We start from the raw sequence: 19,272 nt of genomic DNA on the forward strand, positions 1-19,272 counted from the left end.
ATCGCGGAGCGCCTGGCGTTGCGTCACGGAGAGACCGGCCAATGGGTGCGGGCCCGGCTGCCGCTTCCTGCGCGCGGGGGCGGCGCCGCGGGGGAGGCCGGCCGCTCTCTCAGAGCCGTGCAGCGATCGCTGCGACCCCCGCGGGGCGCCGGGCACGGTGAGTGCTGCGGCGGGGACAGCGGCGGGGAACAACGGCGGGGGGACAGCTGGGCCAGGGCCCGGGATCCCCGCGGCAGGAGACAGGGAGGGCCTCCGATCCGGGCGGGCAGCGACGCCCCCGTCTCGGCTGGCGTCCGGGCATCCCCGCGGCCACCTGACCGCGCCGCCCGCGTCGGGGCCGTCAGGGCTGAGAGACGAGCCGCGAGGAGCGCGGCGCCCCGCTCTGGGCAGCCCAGCCGGCGGGACAGAGGCGTGGCGCTGGGTTAGCGCGGCGGGAGGGCACCGGGCCGGGCCACCTGTCGCCCGGGGCGCGCCGATCCCGCCCCAACCTGCGGCCCGGCCTGCGCGGCGCTGCGGGGGACCGAGCGCGGACGGCCGCGTCGCCGCGGGCTCTCGGGCAGGACCCCCAGCTCAGAAACTGCGACCCCCCCCCACCCCGCGACCCTGAGGTCGCCCCTGCCGCCGTCTGAGCCGCGGTGTGTTTGCACACGGCCGGAGTGACAGATGTCTCTGTAGCAGTCGGCAGGGACCGCCCCTCCTGCCGCCACACCCCACTTTCTGGAAGTCCCCCGAGGCTTCCTTCGGCTAATGGCCCCGAGCGCCTGAACATGCAGATGGCTCCGAGGGCGGCGCCAGCCCGCGGCAGAGACGCTTGGGACGCTCAAGCTGCGCTTGCTTTTGGGGGACGGTGTTCCCTCCTCCCCGTGACCCAGGGGCCCTGCTGTCCCCGCGACAGCCTTCCTTCAGGGAGCTCCCTCTGACCTCGTGTCCCCGGACAGTTACCTGGGTCAGCCCAGAAGAGGCACCTGAGGAGCTGGGGGTGCAGGACCAAAGGAGGTACTCTAAGGGCCAGAGCCCATAGTACAAGCGGGGAGGGTGTTCACCTTGCACACAGCCAAGCCCAGGTTTGGAAGCCGGCATCCCACATTGGTCCCCTGCACACCACCAGGAGTAATTCCTGAGCGCTGAGCTAGGACTAACTCGCAACTGTCACTGGTGTGACCCAAAATGCTAAAAAGAAAAGGAGATGCTTTGACATTGCTGTCCCCTGTGTCTTTGCCTGGACAGTCGCTGGTCCCAGAATCCACACCCACACCACCCAATCCTCGCTCAGAACCACAGTCTCCTGTTTTAGTTGCCCCAAGGGCCAATTATGCCAAGTGGAGATTACTGCTTAGTCACTTCTCTGAAGGAGGGAGCGGATGAGTGCCCGCACACAGCCCACTCCACTAACGGCGGCCTGTGGGGTGAATTGGGGCAGAGAGATCTTCTGGTTTTGTTTGGTTTTTGGCCCCCACCCAGCAGTGCTCAGGACTTACTCCTAGCTCTGTGCTCAGGGATCACTCCTGGCAAGGTTGAGGGACCATATGTGATGCCAGGGAACTGACCCAGGTCAGTCATTTGCAAGGCAAACACCCTGCCCGCTGTACTATTGCTCCAGCCCTTAGTTTTAGTTTTAGTTTTTTTTTTTTTCTTTTTGGGTCATACCCGGTGATTCTCAAGGGTTCCTCCTGGCTTTGCACTCAGGAATTACTCTTGGTGGTGCTGGGGGGACCATATGGGATACTGGGTATCAAACCTGGGTCGGCCACATGCAAGACCAACGCCCTACCCGCTGTGCTATCACTCCAGTCCCATCCAGCCCTTTTAAATGTCAGGCCACAACCTGCCCTCTGCTACTCCCAGCTCTGCTCCTGGGTCACTCCCGACCCCGACAGTGCTCAGGGGACCCTGTGGTACCCAGGATGGATGCCAGACTGCCTGCGTGTGAAGTGCGTTCCAGCCCCTCAAGCTCGCTCCAGCCCAGCAGCCGTTTATTCTTACCCTGCATCTTCTTGCTGGTCTGTTAGGCTCACACAGTTGGGTGCAGTGTGCTGCCCAGATGGCATGTGGGGAGGTGCCAGAGGTCGAACTCACAGCCTCATGCCTGCTGGGCACATACTCTCCCTGAGCCTCACCCCAGGCCTGATGCTTTTGTTTTGTTTTCTTTTTGTTTTTTGGGTCACACCCGGACTGGAGCCATAGCACAGTGATAGGGCGTTTTTGCCTTGTGTGCAGCCAGCCCTGCTGAGCCAGGTTCGATTCCTCCACCCCTCTTGGAGAGCCCAGCAAGCTACCAAGAGTATCTTGCCCGCACGGCAAAGCCTGGCAAGCTACCCATGACGTAGTCAATATGCCAAACACAGTAACAACAAGTCTTAAAATGGAGACATTACTGGGCCCGCTCGAGGAAATCGATGAACAATGGGAGGACAGTGACAGTGACAGTGGGTCACACCCAGTGATGCACAGGGGTTACTCTTGGTCCTGTACTCAGGAATTACTCCTGGCGGTGCCCAGGGGACCATATGGGATGCTGGGAATCGAAACCGGGTTGGCTGTATGCAAGGCAAACACCCTACTTGCTGTGCTATCGCTCCAGCCCCAAGGTCTGATGCTTTTTGACCTGAAAGATCAGAAGGAAATATAGCCAAATATTCAAATTCACTGCTAGATGGTTGGGAGTGACATTTTCTTTCTTTCCTCTCTACTTCTCTGTTTGGAACAAATGTTCCCCAAGTTGGAGGGACAGAAAGACCAGGGGCGCTGACAGCCGCCATGCCCAGCTCGGTGCTGTGGGCGGTAGACCTGTTTGGGCACGTACACACGCTGTCCACGGCCGGTCAGTACTGGGAGCTCTGCAAGGACACACAGCTGGAGTTCAAGCGGGTCAGCGCCACTGCGCAGTGCTGCTGGGGCATCGCCTGCGACAACCAGGTCTACGTGTACGTGTGTGCCAGCGACGTCCTCATCCGGTGCCGGGAGGAGGCCTATGAGAACCAGGTGGGGGCTGCAGGGTGGGGTGCGCTGCCATCCTGCTTTCAGGGAGAGAGCCAACAGCAAGGGGCATCTGTCCAGTGACCTCACCTTGGGAGGCTGGCCAGGCCCCCTGGACTAGGTTCTGGTGTGTTCCAGGAGCCCCAGAGTGCGTTCCCCCTCTAGGGTCACCCTGAGGGGCCGGTCAGCTCTTGAGAGAGACCCCATCATCTGGGTGGGCCCTTGCTCATTCCCTGCCTGGAGGGGGGCAGGAAGGGGTCCCAGGGTCCCCCCCCCACCAGTCCACTCAGGTCCTCTCTGGTTGACCCGCAGCGCTGGAACCCGGTGGGTGGCTTCTGTGAGAAGCTGCTGCCCAGCGACCGCTGGGGGTGGAGTGACGTGAGTGGCCTCCAGCCCCGGCCGCTGGACGGGGTGGCGCTGCCCTCGCCACACTGGGAGTGGGAGTCGGACTGGTACGTGGATGAGAATTTTGGCGGGGAACCCACCGAGAAAGGGGTAGGTGAACGGGGTTTCCTCTGTGGCTGTGTGGGGAGGGGCGCTCTGGGCTCGGCTGTCCCCCAGTTTCCCCCCTCTCGCCCCAGCATCCATCACCCCTGACCTGGCTGGGTCCTGCCTCATCTTCCCCCATCTGCCTCCCTCGGCATCTCCTGCAGCCCGACCCTAAGAGCACTCTCCTGTTTTCAGGGCTGGACCTATGCCATCGACTTCCCGGCCACCTATACCAGGGACCAGAAGTGGAATTCCTGCGTGAGGCGGCGGCGCTGGATCCGCTACCGGAAGTACAAGTCCCGAGACACCTGGGCCAAGGTTTGGGGGCCGTGTGGTGGGGCCGGCTAGGGGCAGGGCTCCGTGGAAGGTCATGTGTGCATTGCAGCTCCCTGGCCTTTGAGAGGTGCCCTGTCCCAGTGATGTATCCTGTCATGTGCCTCTTGGCTCGTGGGGTCTGGCTGCCTTGGCCCAGAGCTGGTCTGGTCATTGTTGCTGTGCCCCTCACACCCTCCTGCCTTGCTCTGGCTCCCGGGCTGTTCTCCAGACTCAGAGGAAGTTCCCAACTTAGGGACTCAAGGCCCGCACAGGGCTCCTGAGTGTCCTTGGAGGACACACAGGCTTGAGCCCCTCAGAACCCTGGACAAAGGCCCACAGGTCACATCCCAGTGGGTCTAGAGCGGGGGAGCTCACACCAGGCTTGGTGAGACACGGAGGACCGGGTGGAGAAAGGGGGCCGGTAATCAGGAGGGGCATGTGGGCGAACCCCCAGGCCCCTAAGAGGGACACGGCGCCACCTGTTGGCCTGGTGCCCAGGGTGGTGGCCCCAGCCTCATTCTTTCTTGGTTCAATCTAGATCCCTTCCATGGATGACGACCCCCAGCAGCTGGAGGACCCCTTCAACGACCTCTCGGTGGGAGGGTGGGAGGTCACAGACGAGCCTGTGGGTCACCTGTCAGTGTGGGCTGTGTCCCTGCAGGGAAAGGTAAGGCTCGGCCCTTATGTGTACCTGCAGGAAGGCAGGGAGCAGGGCACCTGACACCTGCATCAGAACTGCCCCGCACAGGTGGTGGCCTGTGCCCACAGTTGTCCCCCAGGAATCCTGTCCTGGGGACCCCTGAGACCCTGCTCCTCTGAGCCACCCACCCTGGGCCTGCCCTGCTCTCCTCTAAGCTCCCAGAACACTAAGGAGCACCCACTGTGGGTCCACGTGCTATCAAGAGGGTCTCATCCCTGGGGCACCAGTCCTCATGGGGCCTCCACATAGTCAAACAGGAATTGTTGGGAGGAACTGGGGAAGATGGATGGAAGGGGGAGGGTACACGGAAGGATGGGTGCATGGGGGGAGTGGCGGGAGGGGGCGAGAGAGCGGGTGTATAGATGGGTGCATGGAGGGGGGTGGGGGGAGGGGGTAGAGGGCAGGTGTATGGATGGGTGAGTGTATGGATGGGTGCATGGAGGTGGGAGAGCAACGGGGAGAGAGGGTAGGTAGGTAGGTATATGGATGGGTGCATAAGGGGTGGGAGGGCAGGTGAGAGGAAGGATGAGCAGATGGACAGTGACTGGACAGGTGTGTGTATGGTGGGGAGGGTGGGCAGGTGGACAGAGACTGGGCAGGTGTGTGTATGGTGGGGAGGGTGGGCAGGTGGACAGAGACTGGGCAGGTGTGTGTATGGTGGGGAGGGTGGGCAGGTGGACAGTGACTGGGCAGGTGTGTGTATGGTGGGGAGGGTGGGCAGGTGGACAGTGACTGGGCAGGTGTGTGTATGGTGGGGAGGGTGGGCGGGTGGACAGTGACTGGGCAGGTGTGTGTATGGTGGGGAGGGTGGGCGGGTGGACAGAGACTGGACAGGTGTAACATAACCAGGAGGTTCTAAGAGCAGAGTAGGCAGCAGGCACCCTCAGCAGTGTATCTCATATAAGGACAGACAGCCCCAGCAGGCCTGTGCTGAGCCCGGTGTCTGGCTGCACATCCCCTTTAGGCCGGGGAGAGGAGGAGCGAGCGTGTTCAATGCCTCTGTGAAGGGGAGATTTGGGGTGTTCCTGTTTAACCTTCAGGGACCCCAGCTTCCCCTAGAGAGCACAGTTGGGCACTTGGCCACCAGGGGGCGCAGGGCACCAGCGCCCGCTCTGAGGCGTGGGTGAGAGGGGGATGAGGTGGGAAAGGAGCAGGATGAGGAGGGAATGTGGGAAGTGGGGGGATGAGTGGGGTAGGGATTTGGGGGCTCTCACACACACGAAGGGACCCCGTCCTACCCCAAGGAAGGCTGAAGTTGAGGTTTGAGGGGTTTGACTTTGGCAAGGTGGGAAGTGGTGTGCCGGGAAGGGACATGGGGGTACAAGTTGCAAGTCTGCCCTGGCCCCCAACCCTGAATGTGCGCCTGACCTCCCCGTGGGCTTTTCACCCCCCAGGTATGGTACAGAGAAGGCGTCAGCCACTGCAGCCCCGAAGGCTCCTCATGGTCCCTGGTGGACACCCCAGGGGAGGTGGCACAGGTCAGCTGCGGGCCCCATGACCTCCTGTGGGCCACACTCTGGGAGGGGCAGGCCTTGGTCCGTGAAGGCGTGAGCAGGAACAATCCCAAAGGTGGGCACTGAGGAGCAGGGGGAGGGGGCAGGGGGAAGTGGAGTTCCCTCTCTGACGGGTACCCTACTCTCCTTGGGGGCCGGGCAGGGAGCTCCTGGTCTGTGGTGGAACCGCCCACCACCGAGAATGGGATCATGCACGTGTCTGTCGGTGTCTGCGTGGTCTGGGCTGTCACCAAGGACCGCAAGGTAAGATGGGCAGTGTTCCAGGGTGCGGATTCCACTTCTTGGACCCCCCCAGTCCGCGCCCTCACCCAAAGCACAGGCACTGCTGGGTCCCCACTTCCAAGCTGGTCCTGGGTCGCCTCCCCGCGCCTGCTCCAGCCTTTCCTGCAGCAGAGGGCAGGTTGCTGGTGACCACTGGAATCTGCCAAACCCCGCGCTTTTTTTTGTTGTTTCTTTTTGTGTGAGGGTCTCATCTAGCAGTTCAGGGTTTGCTGTCCCAGGAATGGAACTCAGGTCAGTCAGATGCAAGACAGTGCTCTACCCACTGTACTATTGCTCCAGCCCTTCTATTTATATTTTCACATGCTGTTTAGCCTAGAAGAGACTATTTCAGAAAACACTGGCAAAGATAGAGCTTGTCATGGTAATGAGGCAAGAAAGGAAAGATTTTCCTCCATCCCACCATGAGGATCCTCCCCTCAGAGACCAACTTAATGAGAAGGGTTCTGTGGGGGCTGGAGCAATAGCACAGCGGGTAGGGCGTTTGCCTTGCACGCGGCCAACCCAGGTTCAATTCCCAGTATCCCATGTGGTCCCCCGAGCACTGCCAGGAGTAATTTCTGAGTGCATGAGCCAGGAGTAACCCCTAAGTATCACCAGGTGTGACCCAAAAAATAAAAAAAATGAGAAGGGTTCCCATCTGCATTCAACATGTGGCTGGACTGCCCTGCCTCCCACTTCCCAGGGGGCACCTCTACCCTCCCCACCCCTCACTGTTGCAATGAGCTGGCTACTACCCTGTGTCAAGAGGCTTCCCCTAGTGTGAACTGGTGGAGAGAAGGTTCTCAAAAGAATCAGGCAGCCAGAGAACAAACAAGAAGCCCCAGGACAGGTACATCTGAGCAGGTGACCCGCAGCCCCAGGTGGGGTGGGGAGCAGAGACATTTCCTTTCCAAGGTCCCCAGTGATGCCAGCACTGAGCCCACTTGTTGGGGGGGCCCTGCCACTTCCAGCGTCAGTCACCCCACTACAAGAAGCCCTTGTGTCTCTGGCTTCTCAGGTTTGGTTTCGAAGAGGCGTCAACTCCCACAATCCCTGTGGCACAAGCTGGGTGGCAATGGTCGGGGAGATGCTGATGGTTGGTGTCGGGCTTCATGACCAGGTTTGTGGTTCCCTGACCATCCCTCCTGGCCCTCCTGAGGTTGCTGGGGCTGCCACTTGCCCATGGAGGAAATTCCTCCCCAACTCAGGGGTTGAAGTTCCTCCTCGAATGCAGCTCCCCAGGACCCTACTGGGGGGTGGTGGGCTTTGAGGGGGCCTTGAAGCGAGATACCTTCCTTCCATGGCACTGATTAGCAGCTCTGCCCAGGGGAAGGGATGCGCCCTCCCTGTGCTCCCATATGTGGTCCAGAGCCCGAGGGGTGACCCTTCCCTCATAAAAAAAAATGAAATCGGGGTCACAGACAGGGTTCTGGGTGCACCACCCTCTGGGCTCACATGAGTCTCAGTGTCTAGAGGTGGCGCCCATGTTTCTCCTGAGCTGGGGACTCCCAAGCGCTACTCTCCTTCCACCTCTTAGCATCCTGCTGTAGTACACAGTCCTCTGCCTTGTTGGAAGTGCACTCACCCAGCCCCTGTCTCTGCAGGTCTGGGGCATCGGCGGGGAGGACCGCGCCATCTACTTCCGGCAGGGCGTCACCCCAAGTGAGCTGAGTGGCAAGATGTGGAAGGTCATCATGGCCGGCCGGGACTGTGACCGTTCCCACTCAGGGAGCTCCTCCAGCCTGCTCAGGTGACTGCGGGGAGACCTTGAGAGGAGTCCAGGGTCCAGGATCCAGGCTCAGCTAGCGGTGGCCTTGGGCATGGCTGGTGGGAGAGGTGATAGGTGAACTGCGGCTGGGGTGGCACATCTATCCCTGCAGGGTCCCCAGCAGGGTGGCGAGACAGTGCGAGAAGCCAGCTCAGCACTGGGCCCCCATGGTGGGGTATCTGGTTCCCTGGCCCCAACCCCCCAGTTTCTGTTTCAGCGAATCTGGCCCTGGGGAGGAGGTTTTGCATTTCTCATAAGATCCCAGGTGTGCTGACTGTCGGGGGATGGAAAGGCTGAGGTGGGGGTGGGAAGCCCTGCCCTGGTACCAGTCCAGGCGCACACAGAACTGTCGGCTGGAACCAGGACCCCGCAGAGCTTGTCACACCCCAGCCAGGCCGGGTCCCCACAGCCTTTCCTCTGCTCCTGTCTGCGCCCGGTGCCGCCACACCTCAGCATAAACCTGTTTGCCCCGCCGTGTACCACTGTGTACCACCATTTTTTTTTTTTGGAGGGTCTGATTCGGTCCCTCAGTTGAGGGTCCCCTCCAGCCTCACTGTACAACACAGAAGAAACTGGATATTATCAGAATGTCTGAGCCCCCCAAGACCCTGTGTGCCAACCAGAGCAGCTCACACAGGGCAGTTTCACAGACTGTCGGACAAGGGGCCAGAGCTAGAATCTGCCGTCTTCCGCTTTGATAAGCGCCCAATTAAAAATGGCCAAGACAGTACAGGGAGGTGGCACTTGCCTTACATGCAGCTTACCTAGGATCCCTGGTACCACCCACGGTCCCCTGAGCTCTCTGGGCTCTCTCTCTCCACGTGCCTGCTCCTGCATTCTTTTTCTTTTTGGCTTTCTTGGGTCACACCCGGCAATGCTTAGGGGTTACTCCTGGCTCTACTCTCAGGACTTAACTCCTGGCGGTGCTCAGGGACCATATGGGATACTGGGAATCGAACCCCGGTCAGCCGCATGCAAGGCAAGCACCCTACCCTCTATGCTATTGCTCCAGCCCCATCCTCTATTCTTCTTCTACATTCTTCTCCCTCTGCCCCCTTGCTAGTCTCTCCGAGCTCCATCTTGCTGCCTTGCGCTCTCTCCCATCTCTCTCCAACTCCCCAACATTGGAGGTAGACTCTATACCCAGTTCAATAGCAAAATCAACATAAGAAAGCTCTTCCTTTGCTCACAAGGAAAGGTGTTTGCTCACCACTTAAGGTGTTTTTCTCCTTTCCTCAGTCCAATAATTTAATTACATCTTAACGCTACTTCTTAATATTAGTTATTTTTTATGGACACAGATAGATTGAGCTTGTAGAGTGGCTCTCCTGGGAACATCTCACCAGACTCAGACTACAGTGCTCAGGCCAGATTAACCTTTCCTAATCCTAGCAGGGTCCGAACCTAGTTATTACTTTTTAGATAATATTTGTCCATGACCATGTTCTTAACTTATAGTTAAGTATTATGGTGATTTGGCCGGGCCCATTTTGATGCCAGGGTAGCACATAACTCACAGCTTGCCCTGGGTCCATCCAGTCCCTCATTGGGACCTTGCTTTCGGGGTGCTAGGAAGTCAGGGCAACTGAGACTTAAGTCAAGAGAACAGATGCCCAGAAGTGAATATTATTCGGAGTCATTTAACTCCCAAGTTACAAAAGCAAATTAACTGTCTTCTTTTGGCCATTCAAAAAGGACATTGCGCTGAATTAACTATGCAAGGGACTTAAGGAGAAGAGAAAAACAGTATTTAAAGTCAACAGAGCACAAAGAAGGAGGTTACAAATAAACACAGAGGAATGGAAGCACTGTGATGGGAGTAACCCAATAAACCTAAGCTCCCTGTTGCAAGGCGGAAAGGACAAACCAATGTTATCCTACAAGGACCAAAGGGCCCAAGGAGAGATGTCTGAGGACCAAGCAGGGGCCTGCAAACCTGAGCCCACGCTTGACCCCGCACCTCAGGATCCCCCAAGTACCAGCCCAGCATGCCCCTAAAACAAAACAAAACAGAAACCCAAAGGGTAAAGAATGTGATGGGTGCGCCTCCCCAGGGGCTCGGGGTCACAGCAGGTGCATAGCTGCTGTGGGCGACCTTTAGGGAAATGCAAATTATAGCCACAGACCCACTTCCACCGCGGGACAGCTGTCACGACAATGGGCTGCAAGTGTGGACAGGATGTGGGGACCCTCCCTTGCCACAGGGTACAGACTGGCAGGGCATCCTCAAGCCGGGGAGACAGGAGCCGAGGCTGGAGGACTGAGCACAACCTGTGTATGCCAGAGACCCATTTCTGTCCCCCGCCACCACCAGGAGTGATCCCTGAACACCTCTGGCTGTGGCTGTCCTCCACCCTTAAAGTGGAAGCTGGTGGGGCTGGAGTGATAGCACAGCGGATAGGGCGTTTGCCTTGCACGCGGCCGACCCAGGTTCGATTCCCAGCATCTCATATGGCCCCCCCCAAGCACCACCAGGAGTAAGTAATTCCTGAGTGCATGAGCCAGGAGTAACCCCTGTGCATTGCCAGGTGTGACCCAAAAAGCAAAAAAAAAAAAAAAAATAGTGGAAGCTGACATTTAAGCTGTCACTTGTGAATAACACGACGCACCCTCAATAAGAGCTGAAGGTGGAGACCAGCCAGTGTGACCAGGAGGTGCCATAGCGCTTTGCTCTGTCTGACATGGCCTCGGGGAACACCAGGCTCGAGAAGGAGGACTGTCATGCTCAGTCCCCTCCGGGGAAGCCACTTCTCTTGAGAGTCTGGCAAGGCAGCTGGTATAGGGGCAGAGAGGGCGGAAAGCAGGCACGAGCTCCCCTGGAGTCAGGGCCAGCGGGTTTGTTGCATCGCATGATGTGAATGCTCAAGTTCAGTGCTCCTGGCCCAGGGCCCCGTGAGTGCCCCCAAACCCAAGTAGTGGGCGCCACAGTTCAGCGCGAGTTTGGCTCAGTGCAAAGTGCTGCCCCGCCCCGTCTACCCACAGGCACAGAGAGGGGCCACGTCCAGCTCTCAGGAAGAGGGCACGGGGAGGGTGTGTGCTGAGCTGATGCCCCCACCAGCACGTCCTCTTGGGGCTCATGCACACTTCCTCCCTCCAGTGCTGGATGCTTCTTCGGTGACGAGGTGAGGGGCAGTGGCGAGTCCTGCATGCCGAGTGACGCAGAGGCTGAGCAAACTGGGTCTGAGCAGCCCGTCCCAGCAGAGTTGGTGGATGGCCCCAGGAACCCGGAGTGCGACGAGGCCCCTGCACCAGCCCCCCAGGCCTTGGGGCCCGAGCTGCACCCTGACCCAGCTGAGCTGCCCTGGACCAACATTGACCTGAAGGAGGCCCCGCGGGTGCCTGGCCCCACACTGGCACTGGAGGAGCCCTACGCCGCCGCTGCCGACCACCTGCTGTGGGCCTGGGTATCAGGAGGGGCCTGCGTTGTGGAATCCCACGCCGCACTCAAGTGGTTCACAATCCCCTCGGGTAAGACTGGGGATGGATGCCGGGCCTCCCAGCCCGTCCCCACCTCTCCGAGAGGTGCCCCAGCAGCCCCTGAGATCTCGGCTGCCCACAGGCCTGTCCTCGTCTATGCAGTCGCTGTCCCTGTCCATCACACCCGCCCAGACCGCTGCCTGGCGCAAGCAGATCTTCCAGCAGCTCACAGAGAGGACCAAGCGGGAGCTGGAGAACTTCCGCCACTACGAACAGGCCGTGGAGCAGGTGGGTGCCCACCCAGGCCAGAGGACCAGCCCCGAGACTACCCTGGCACCCACAGGCCTCAGGCCAACCCTTGTGCTCCCGGTGTGGTGATGCCACAGGGGCACAGGGTGGGGGACAGACCAATCCCCGACCTGGCCTGTGCAGCCCTGCCACAGTTCCCAGGTTCAGGCCTAGGAAGTATCGGGTTCCTGCCTGGGGCCACCCTTGTTTGCAAAACCTCGGGGCAGCACCCAGCACCCCTCCTGTCATGGGCAGCAGCCCCAACGAACCTGAGGGAAGCAGGGAATGCAGGACAGAAGGGTTCCCCATCTTTCTGCCTCTACCCCTTATGTCCGGCCCCGCCCACCCGCCTAACCCCGCCCCCACCTGCCTGACTGGCCCTGCCCACCCGCCTAACCCCGCCCCCACCTGCCTGACTGGCCCCGCCCACCAGCCTAACCCCACCCCACCTGGCTTGCCGGCCCCGCCCACCCGCCTAACCCCGCCCCCCACTCTCCCTGCAGTCGGTGTGGGTGAAGACGGGGACCCTGCAGTGGTGGTGCAACTGGAAACCCCACAAGTGGGTGGACGTACGCGTGGCGCTGGAGCAGTTCACGGGGCTCGACGGCGCCCGGGACAGCATCCTCTTTGTCTACTACATGGTGCACGAGGAGAAGAAGGTGCCGTAGGGGGGACCAGGACCTGCATCTGGAAAGTGCCGCCCCCAGGCTGGGTCGGGACTCAGGGGTACCCAGTGATTTCGAGCCCCTCTGCACCCTCATCTTAAGAGCCTGCTCAGCCTGCCCCCTTCTCCACCCAAGCCCTGGACCAGCTGTATGGGGTGGAGGTGGCCCCCAAGGTGTGTGTCCCCTGCCCCAAGGCGACACTCGCCTCTGTCACCAGTACATCCACCTGTTCCTCAACGAGGTGACGGCACTGGTGCCGGTGCTCAATGAGACCAAACACTCCTTCGCGCTCTACACCCCGGAGAGGACACACCAGAGATGGCCCGTGCGGCTGGCAGCTGCCACTGAGCAGGATATGAATGACTGGGTGAGGGTCCCACGGGTGGGGGCAGCTGGGCCCCCATCACCCAGCCCCACCCTTGCTGATGTGCCATGTCCCTGCCCAGCTCGCCCTGCTCAGCCAGTCCTGCTGCGAGAGCCGAAGGCTGCATGGCCGCCCGTCCCCGCAGGCCATCTGGTCTGTCACCTGCAAGGGGGACATCTTTGTGAGCGAGCCAGGCCTGCACCTGGAGGACGCTGAGCACCCGCTGCCCTGTGACCAGATGTGAGTGACCAGGCCTCTTGGGCTGTGCTTCCAGAAGGGGGGTCCCGCCACCCCGCTCACTATGTCCCAGGCCCCAGCCCCCCATCCTGTGCAAGCGCCTCAGGGTGGACCTACCAGGTAATGTGACATTCAGGGTGCGCATGTGGTAGTGGCTTTGGGCCATGCACCTTCCATCCCCCCATGTGGCTTGGGGCTCAGGTGGCAGTTCTTGAGGGTCTCACACCCATAGGATTCCCGACAGTGGCACCCACTGGGGAGGACAGGTGGCCCCATTGTCTCAATAGGTATTGGGGTGCAGTAGGGTGCTGGGAACGAGGACTGGAAAGCCCTTTGGGACATGTTCCCACCCTCTCCCTGTGCTCCCAGGTTCTGGCGGCAGATGGGGGGCCACCTGCGGGCTGTGGAGGCCAACGGCCGAGGCGTGGTATGGGGCATCGGGTACGACCACACGGCTTGGGTCTACACTGGCGGCTATGGCGGGGGCTGCTTCTCAGGTGAGGGCTCCCCCCCACCCCCGCGTGCACTCCCTCCCCTTATCCCCTCCTCCATCCTGAGTTGAGTGACCTTCAGCGCCAGCTCCTTCCCACACACTCATACTGGACAGGGTTTGGAAGGTTCTAGAGGGGGCAGCCCCACCATGTCCCAGTGCATCACAGCTGAGGCCTCAGGCCAGGGGGGCAGCCCTGGGCCACCCACCCTCCCAGGTCTTGATGCCCAGCTCTGGATGATCCCACCCCTGGATGATCCCACCCCCTGGAATCTGTTCCTGTGCTAGGGAATGAGCTCGCAGAACCCCCCAGGGCACCCCGAGTTCTGGGAGCAAAACAGTCCACCCCGCTTGGAGAATGGCCAGAAACTCACCTTTGGCCTTGGGGCTCTGGAGGCTCCCAGGAGGGAGTGAGCAGAGGCAGCTGGGGGTGGGGGCAGGAGGCTGAGAAATGCAGCCAGAGCAGTGAATGAATCTGTGTCCCTGCTCCTACCTTGGTCCACTGATCAGGGGAGGCCTGACCCCCGCAGCCTCCCCTCCCCACAGGACTGGCCTCGAGTAACGTCTACCCGCAGTCAGACGTGAAGTGTGTCCGCATCTACGAGAACCAGCGCTGGAACCCCGTCACAGGCTACACTGCCAGGTGGGGGGTGGCAGCCCGGCACAGCTGAGCCTGAGGTGGGGGACAGGGCTTCATCATGGCCACACCTGAGGTCAGGGACGGTGGCCCAGCATGGCCATGCCTGAGGTAGGGGCAGTTGACAGGCACCAAGACACGTCGGAGAAACTGTCTTTAGATGTGGGGTACACAGAGGTTGTGTGACCCACTCGGTGCCCGATATTGGAACACAGGTGTGTGCACCCAGAAACACCGAGAGGGGCCGCTGACCTTGGGGACCCCCCCCCACCAGTGCCAATACTTGGCTGCTCCCACCCCACGCTGCCTGGTCCTGAGCCTTCCCCTTTGCTCCCTCTCTCCCCATCCTGAACTCCTCTTTGGCTCTTTTGCAGTTTTCTGGGGAGACAAAAAATGGTGGTTCTGGGGCTGGAGTGATAGCACAGCGGGTAGGGTGTTTGCCTTGCATGGGTTTGATTCCCAGCATCCACTGTGGTCTCCTGAGCACTGCCGGGAGTAATTCCTGAGTGCAGAGCCAGGAGTAACCCCTGTGCATCACCAGGTGTGACCCTCCCCAAAAAATGGTGATTTCATTGCTTTAGGCTCCGGGGAATGCCATAGCTCTCAAATTTCAGTTCTTGCCCCCTCAGTGGCAGTTCAGGGGACTCTTGTCGTGGTCTTTACCACCTGAATCCAGTCCAGGAGGTGACTTCAGGCTAGAGCCTGCATGTGGGAAGCCCATGGCTCCATCCTGTGCTGGGGGTCCCCACTTTTCTACCCAGCTGTCTGTACCACGCTGGTGAGCAGCTTCCGGTGCCCATCTGTGGCTTCTCTGTTCATAGCTGAGACAGGGCCCAAGCTTGTTCATGCCAGTGGCTGCCGCGCACCCTGCAGGCACTCATGCCCCACTGGTGCCCCACCCACCCACCTTGGGCCTTGGGAAGAGGTGCCTTCTGGACCCCCCGGGGAGCACAGCTCCCCACCTGAGGGATCCGAGTGCCACCTGGGCTCTGCCACTCCAGGTAACTTATGTAGCTCTTGATTCTCAGTTCAGGCTGGAATCCAGATTTCTAAAGTCAAGGATGGAGCAGTGGTAGCAGGGGGGGGGCATTTGTCTTGCTCACTGCCAACCCAGCTTCAATCCCCACACCCCATATGGTCCCCCAAACCCACAAGGAGTGAGCCCTGGCACAGAGCCAGGAATAATCCCTGAGCACTGCCAGGTGTCGCCCCCAAACAAATTTTAAAAAACCCATAGATTTTTGCTGCCAGGGGACAGTTCCTCCCAATCCTACACCTACTAGTAGAAATCTTATGGTGTCCTCCTGTGTGGTTGCCGCAGCCCACCCCACGCGTGGTGCTTTCCTTCCCCGGCCAACTGCCCCTTTCCCTCCCACTGTCGGAGTGAACACAGCTCTGGCTCACCCTGACCTCCACACACACCCTGTTTCTGGTGGCCTCTCTCCCTGGGTTGGGACTTCTCAGGGGACAGGACAATGCCAGTGTCCACTACCACTCTCCTCCCGCAGGGGTCTGCCCACGGACCGGTACATGTGGAGCGATGCCTCTGGCCTTCAGGAGTGCACCAAGGCCGGCACAAAGCCCCCCTCCCTGCAGTGGACCTGGGTGAGCAGGGGACAAGGGGATAGGTCGGGGCAGAGATAAGGGGCACGTGCCTGTACTGACCGGCCCCTCCCCAGGTTTCAGACTGGTTCGTGGACTTCAGCGTTCCCGAGGGCACGGACCATGAGGGGTGGCAGTATGCCAGCGACTTCCCTGCGTGAGCATCTCTTCTGGGGGCCACACTGTGCCCCTCCTGTGGCGGGGTGGGGGGGCGTGGGAGAGTCCGTGAGCACCAGCAGCCAGCACAGGAGGGCTTGCAGGCCTGTCTGGGGTCCCTAGAGGGAGTGTCGTGGCCTCAGGGACACTTTGCAAGGGCTCTGGGCCAGGCCCTGGGGAGGGGACCACTTGGAAGCTTGAGCCCAGCAGGGAGTGAGTCCAGGGGTGTCCTGGAGAGCGAGGCAGTAAGAGAAGGGGGTGTCAGTCCTGCCCTGTCTGGGGGCTGCACCCCCTCAGGTCCTGACAGTGCCCCAGAGCCCTGCCAGGCCTCTGAGAAGCTGTGCTGGACTATCCCTAGGGGCCCGGTGGGAAGCATACATTATCCCCTGAATGCAGCCTAGGTGGGACAGCCACCGCTGGGAAGGCTTAGGGTCCCCTCTAGGTATCCCCAACACACAGCCCTGCCCCGTCGGGCCTGTGCAGTGTCACTTTCCAGAAACTTCCACGCTGTGGTCTGGGTCTTGGCTTCTCTCTCACAGCTCCTACCATGGGTACAAGACCATGAAGGACTTTGTCAGGAGAAGGTGCTGGGCCAGGTAAGGGCTGAGTTGGCAGGGGTGGGGTGTGGGGGGGCCCCCCTGTAGGAAATGGGGAGGGCGGGGGCGGGGCAAGGAATCAAAGTAAATGTCAGGCCAGGAAGTGCCCGCGGGCACCCAGGCTCCCCGTTTCTGCGTTTGTTTTCTAGAGCAAATAAGAGAAATGTCACTCACTGCCCCCAGGGTGGGGGTGGGGACTGGCCCTTCACCCCCTCCCCGCCTTCTGGAGCTCCATGCACTAAGCCCCGAGTCTCCCCCACACAGGAAGTGCAAGCTGCTGACCAGCGGCCCGTGGCTGGAGGTGGCCCCAGTGGGCCTGGCGGATGTGTCCATCATGCCCGAAGGCCCTGGCACACCGGAGCATGGCCAGGCCATTGCACTCTGGGCCATCAGTGACAAGGGGGACGTGCTGTGTCGCCTGGGTGTGACTGAACTCAACCCCGCTGTGAGCATCCAGCAGTGGGGCCCAGCCTGCCCCCCCACCCCAGGCCCCTGGGCTCTGCGGGCAGTGGGTGGGGGGTAGGGAGACGGGTGTTGAGGGCACCCTGGACCACCCCCCCAGCCTTGGCCCTGGACCTCACTCAGGTCTGCCCCTCAGGGCTGCTCCTGGCTGCACGTGGGCACGGACCAGCCCTTCAGCTCCATATCCATTGGCAGCTGCTGTCAGGTGTGGGCTGTGGCCAGGGACGGCTCCGCCTTCTACCGGGGCGCCGTGTCCCCCTCGCAGCCGGCTGGTGAGTGCGCACACCCCAGGTGGCCCCCCAGCCCATCTCCCTGTGCGCTGCTTCAAGGGGCTGGCAAGTCCAGTTCAGCCGCACAAGCATTTCCTAAGGCCATCGGGGAGCCCGGGGACGGGGGGGGGGGGGTCCACATGGCCCCCTCCGTGGGGGTCTGACCTCCCACCCTGCCATGCGTGCTGCCCGGCTCTTTGCACCTGGACTCGGGGTTCCCACTCGCTGGTCCCGTTTTGTAGGACCCAGGGGTCCAGATGAGGCCAGGGCTGGGGTCTGGGCGGACTGCCCATTGCATGGTGCCCCGTGACCGTTGCAGGTGACTGCTGGTACCACATCCCATCACCCCCCAAGCAAAGGCTGAAGCAAGTGTCTGTGGGGCAGACGTCCGTGTTCGCCTTGGACGAAAATGGCAAGTGGGCATTGGGGAGCCTTTGGGACCCCTCCGCCAAGCACCGTGATGGAATGAGCCCCTGATCTACCCCGGGATTGGTAGTTTCGGGGTCCCCCATGTGAGGTCCCCACTCCCACTTGCACGGGGGCACCCACAGAGGAGTAGTGCTGAAGGTGGGGGTCGGGGGACACCCCCAGGGCCATGCTGGGAGTGTGGCCTTCCTGTGACCCTGGGCCTCAGCTCCCTTCTCTCTCCAGGGAATCTATGGCATCGCCGGGGGGTGACGCCCAGCTACCCACAGGGCAGCAGCTGGGCACACGTGTCCAACAACGTGCGCTTGGTGTCTGTGGGGCCCCTGGACCAGGTCTGGGTCATCGCCGACAAGGTGCAGGGCAGTCACAGCCTCAGCCGGGGCACCGTGTGCCACCGTGTCGGGGTGCGGCCCCCCACGCCCGAGGGCCAGGGCTGGGACTACGGCATTGGGGTGAGCAAGTGGGGCCACAGGGGTCCGGGGTCTCCAGTGGGGTGGGGTCGGGACCAGAGTGAACAGGCGGGGCTGCAGGGGGGTGTGGGGGTGGGGTCTGGGACCATCCCTGCTTGCAATCCAGCCCCTCAGGACATGGCCTCTGCTTGCAGGGGGGCTGGGACCACATCTCGGTTCGGGCCAACGCGACCAGGGCCCCTAGAAATGAGACCCAGGACACAGCCCGGGAGTCAAGCAGGGCGCCCAGCGGGGACCCCAAGGAGGCCGTGGGCCCCGTGTGCTGCTGAGCCACCGTGGAAGGGGCCTAGTGGGAGAATCAAGGCATGCTGAGCCACGAGTGGAAATGTCGTGAGAAGCCCCCGGATGGAAGGATCGCGGTGATGGGAGTCCCCCATGTGGAAGCATGGGGCCCGGCCTTGGAACAGAGCCTGGCCCCGAGAACACCATCCCCTCAGGGACCCTGGCAGAGGGCACCTAGAAATGTGAAGCTTTGGAGACCGGACAGCGCCCCACGCGCGAGCGTGTGAGGAGGCCTGGGCTGGCGTGGCTCTGCCCCCCCCCCTGCTTTCCAGGACGGGAACCCCTGTGTCCCCGAGCCCCAGGCATCCACCTGCAACCAGGACCCTGGGGTCAGAGTTGCTGTGCCTGTCCCTTCTCAGAGGCGGGTCCCGGGGTGGAGTTTGGGGGTCACAGAAGGGTGGCAGGTTGGAAGCAAACACTGGATTGGGGGCTGCACCCCAACCTTGGCCACCCTGTGTCCCGACTTCTGGTCTCGTTTCTGTGGCCCCAGGCTCCCCTGCTTCCTGTGGGTGCTGGTCGCCGGGAAGCTGACCCGGGGTGCTCCTGGGGGTCCCTTCCCTGGCAGCATCTCCTGGAGATGGGCACAAGGACATTGCGGGGCCCACAGCACTGGCACCACCCTGCCCTCTCAGGGCTACATGTCCTCACTGAGCCTGCTCTTCGCACGCCCAGCCCCCAAGCATCTGCACAGTCGGAGGCTTTGCAGTAAAGTTGGGGCAAGTGTTTGGAAGCGACTGTCTGTTTTATTGTGACATTCCAAGCAGCCGGTGCAGGGGTGGGTGCTGTTTTGGGGAACATCAGGGAGCAGCTTCATGGGTTCTGAGAGGGGATCGCTAGGACAACTGCAGACCAGTTGTCTCCCCCCAGGCAGCCCCCAACACTGGGCTG

General features: G+C 61.2%; 1 protein-coding gene across 1 annotated transcript; it reads left to right on the top strand.

The window, feature by feature from the left end:
* The first annotated feature begins 109 nt into the window (after positions 1-109).
* On the top strand, positions 110-19,114 carry TECPR1 (tectonin beta-propeller repeat containing 1). The gene is made up of 24 exons (XM_056128554.1): positions 110-157; positions 2,720-2,982; positions 3,289-3,471; positions 3,661-3,783; positions 4,319-4,447; positions 5,875-6,049; positions 6,137-6,237; positions 7,274-7,375; positions 7,860-8,005; positions 11,121-11,491; positions 11,583-11,728; positions 12,232-12,387; positions 12,611-12,760; positions 12,840-12,997; positions 13,364-13,491; positions 14,031-14,127; positions 15,630-15,726; positions 15,801-15,880; positions 16,419-16,475; positions 16,740-16,920; positions 17,074-17,209; positions 17,526-17,618; positions 17,858-18,084; positions 18,237-19,114. The coding sequence occupies exons 2-24, from the start codon at positions 2,758-2,760 to the stop codon at positions 18,369-18,371; spliced, it is 3,396 nt and encodes a 1,131-aa protein (XP_055984529.1). The 5' UTR covers positions 110-157; positions 2,720-2,757; the 3' UTR covers positions 18,372-19,114.
* Positions 19,115-19,272: the final 158 nt, after the last annotated feature.

Source organism: Sorex fumeus, unplaced genomic scaffold, assembly GCF_029834395.1.
Source record: "Sorex fumeus unplaced genomic scaffold, SorFum_2.1 ptg000064l, whole genome shotgun sequence".
Lineage (NCBI taxonomy): Eukaryota > Metazoa > Chordata > Mammalia > Eulipotyphla > Soricidae > Sorex > Sorex fumeus.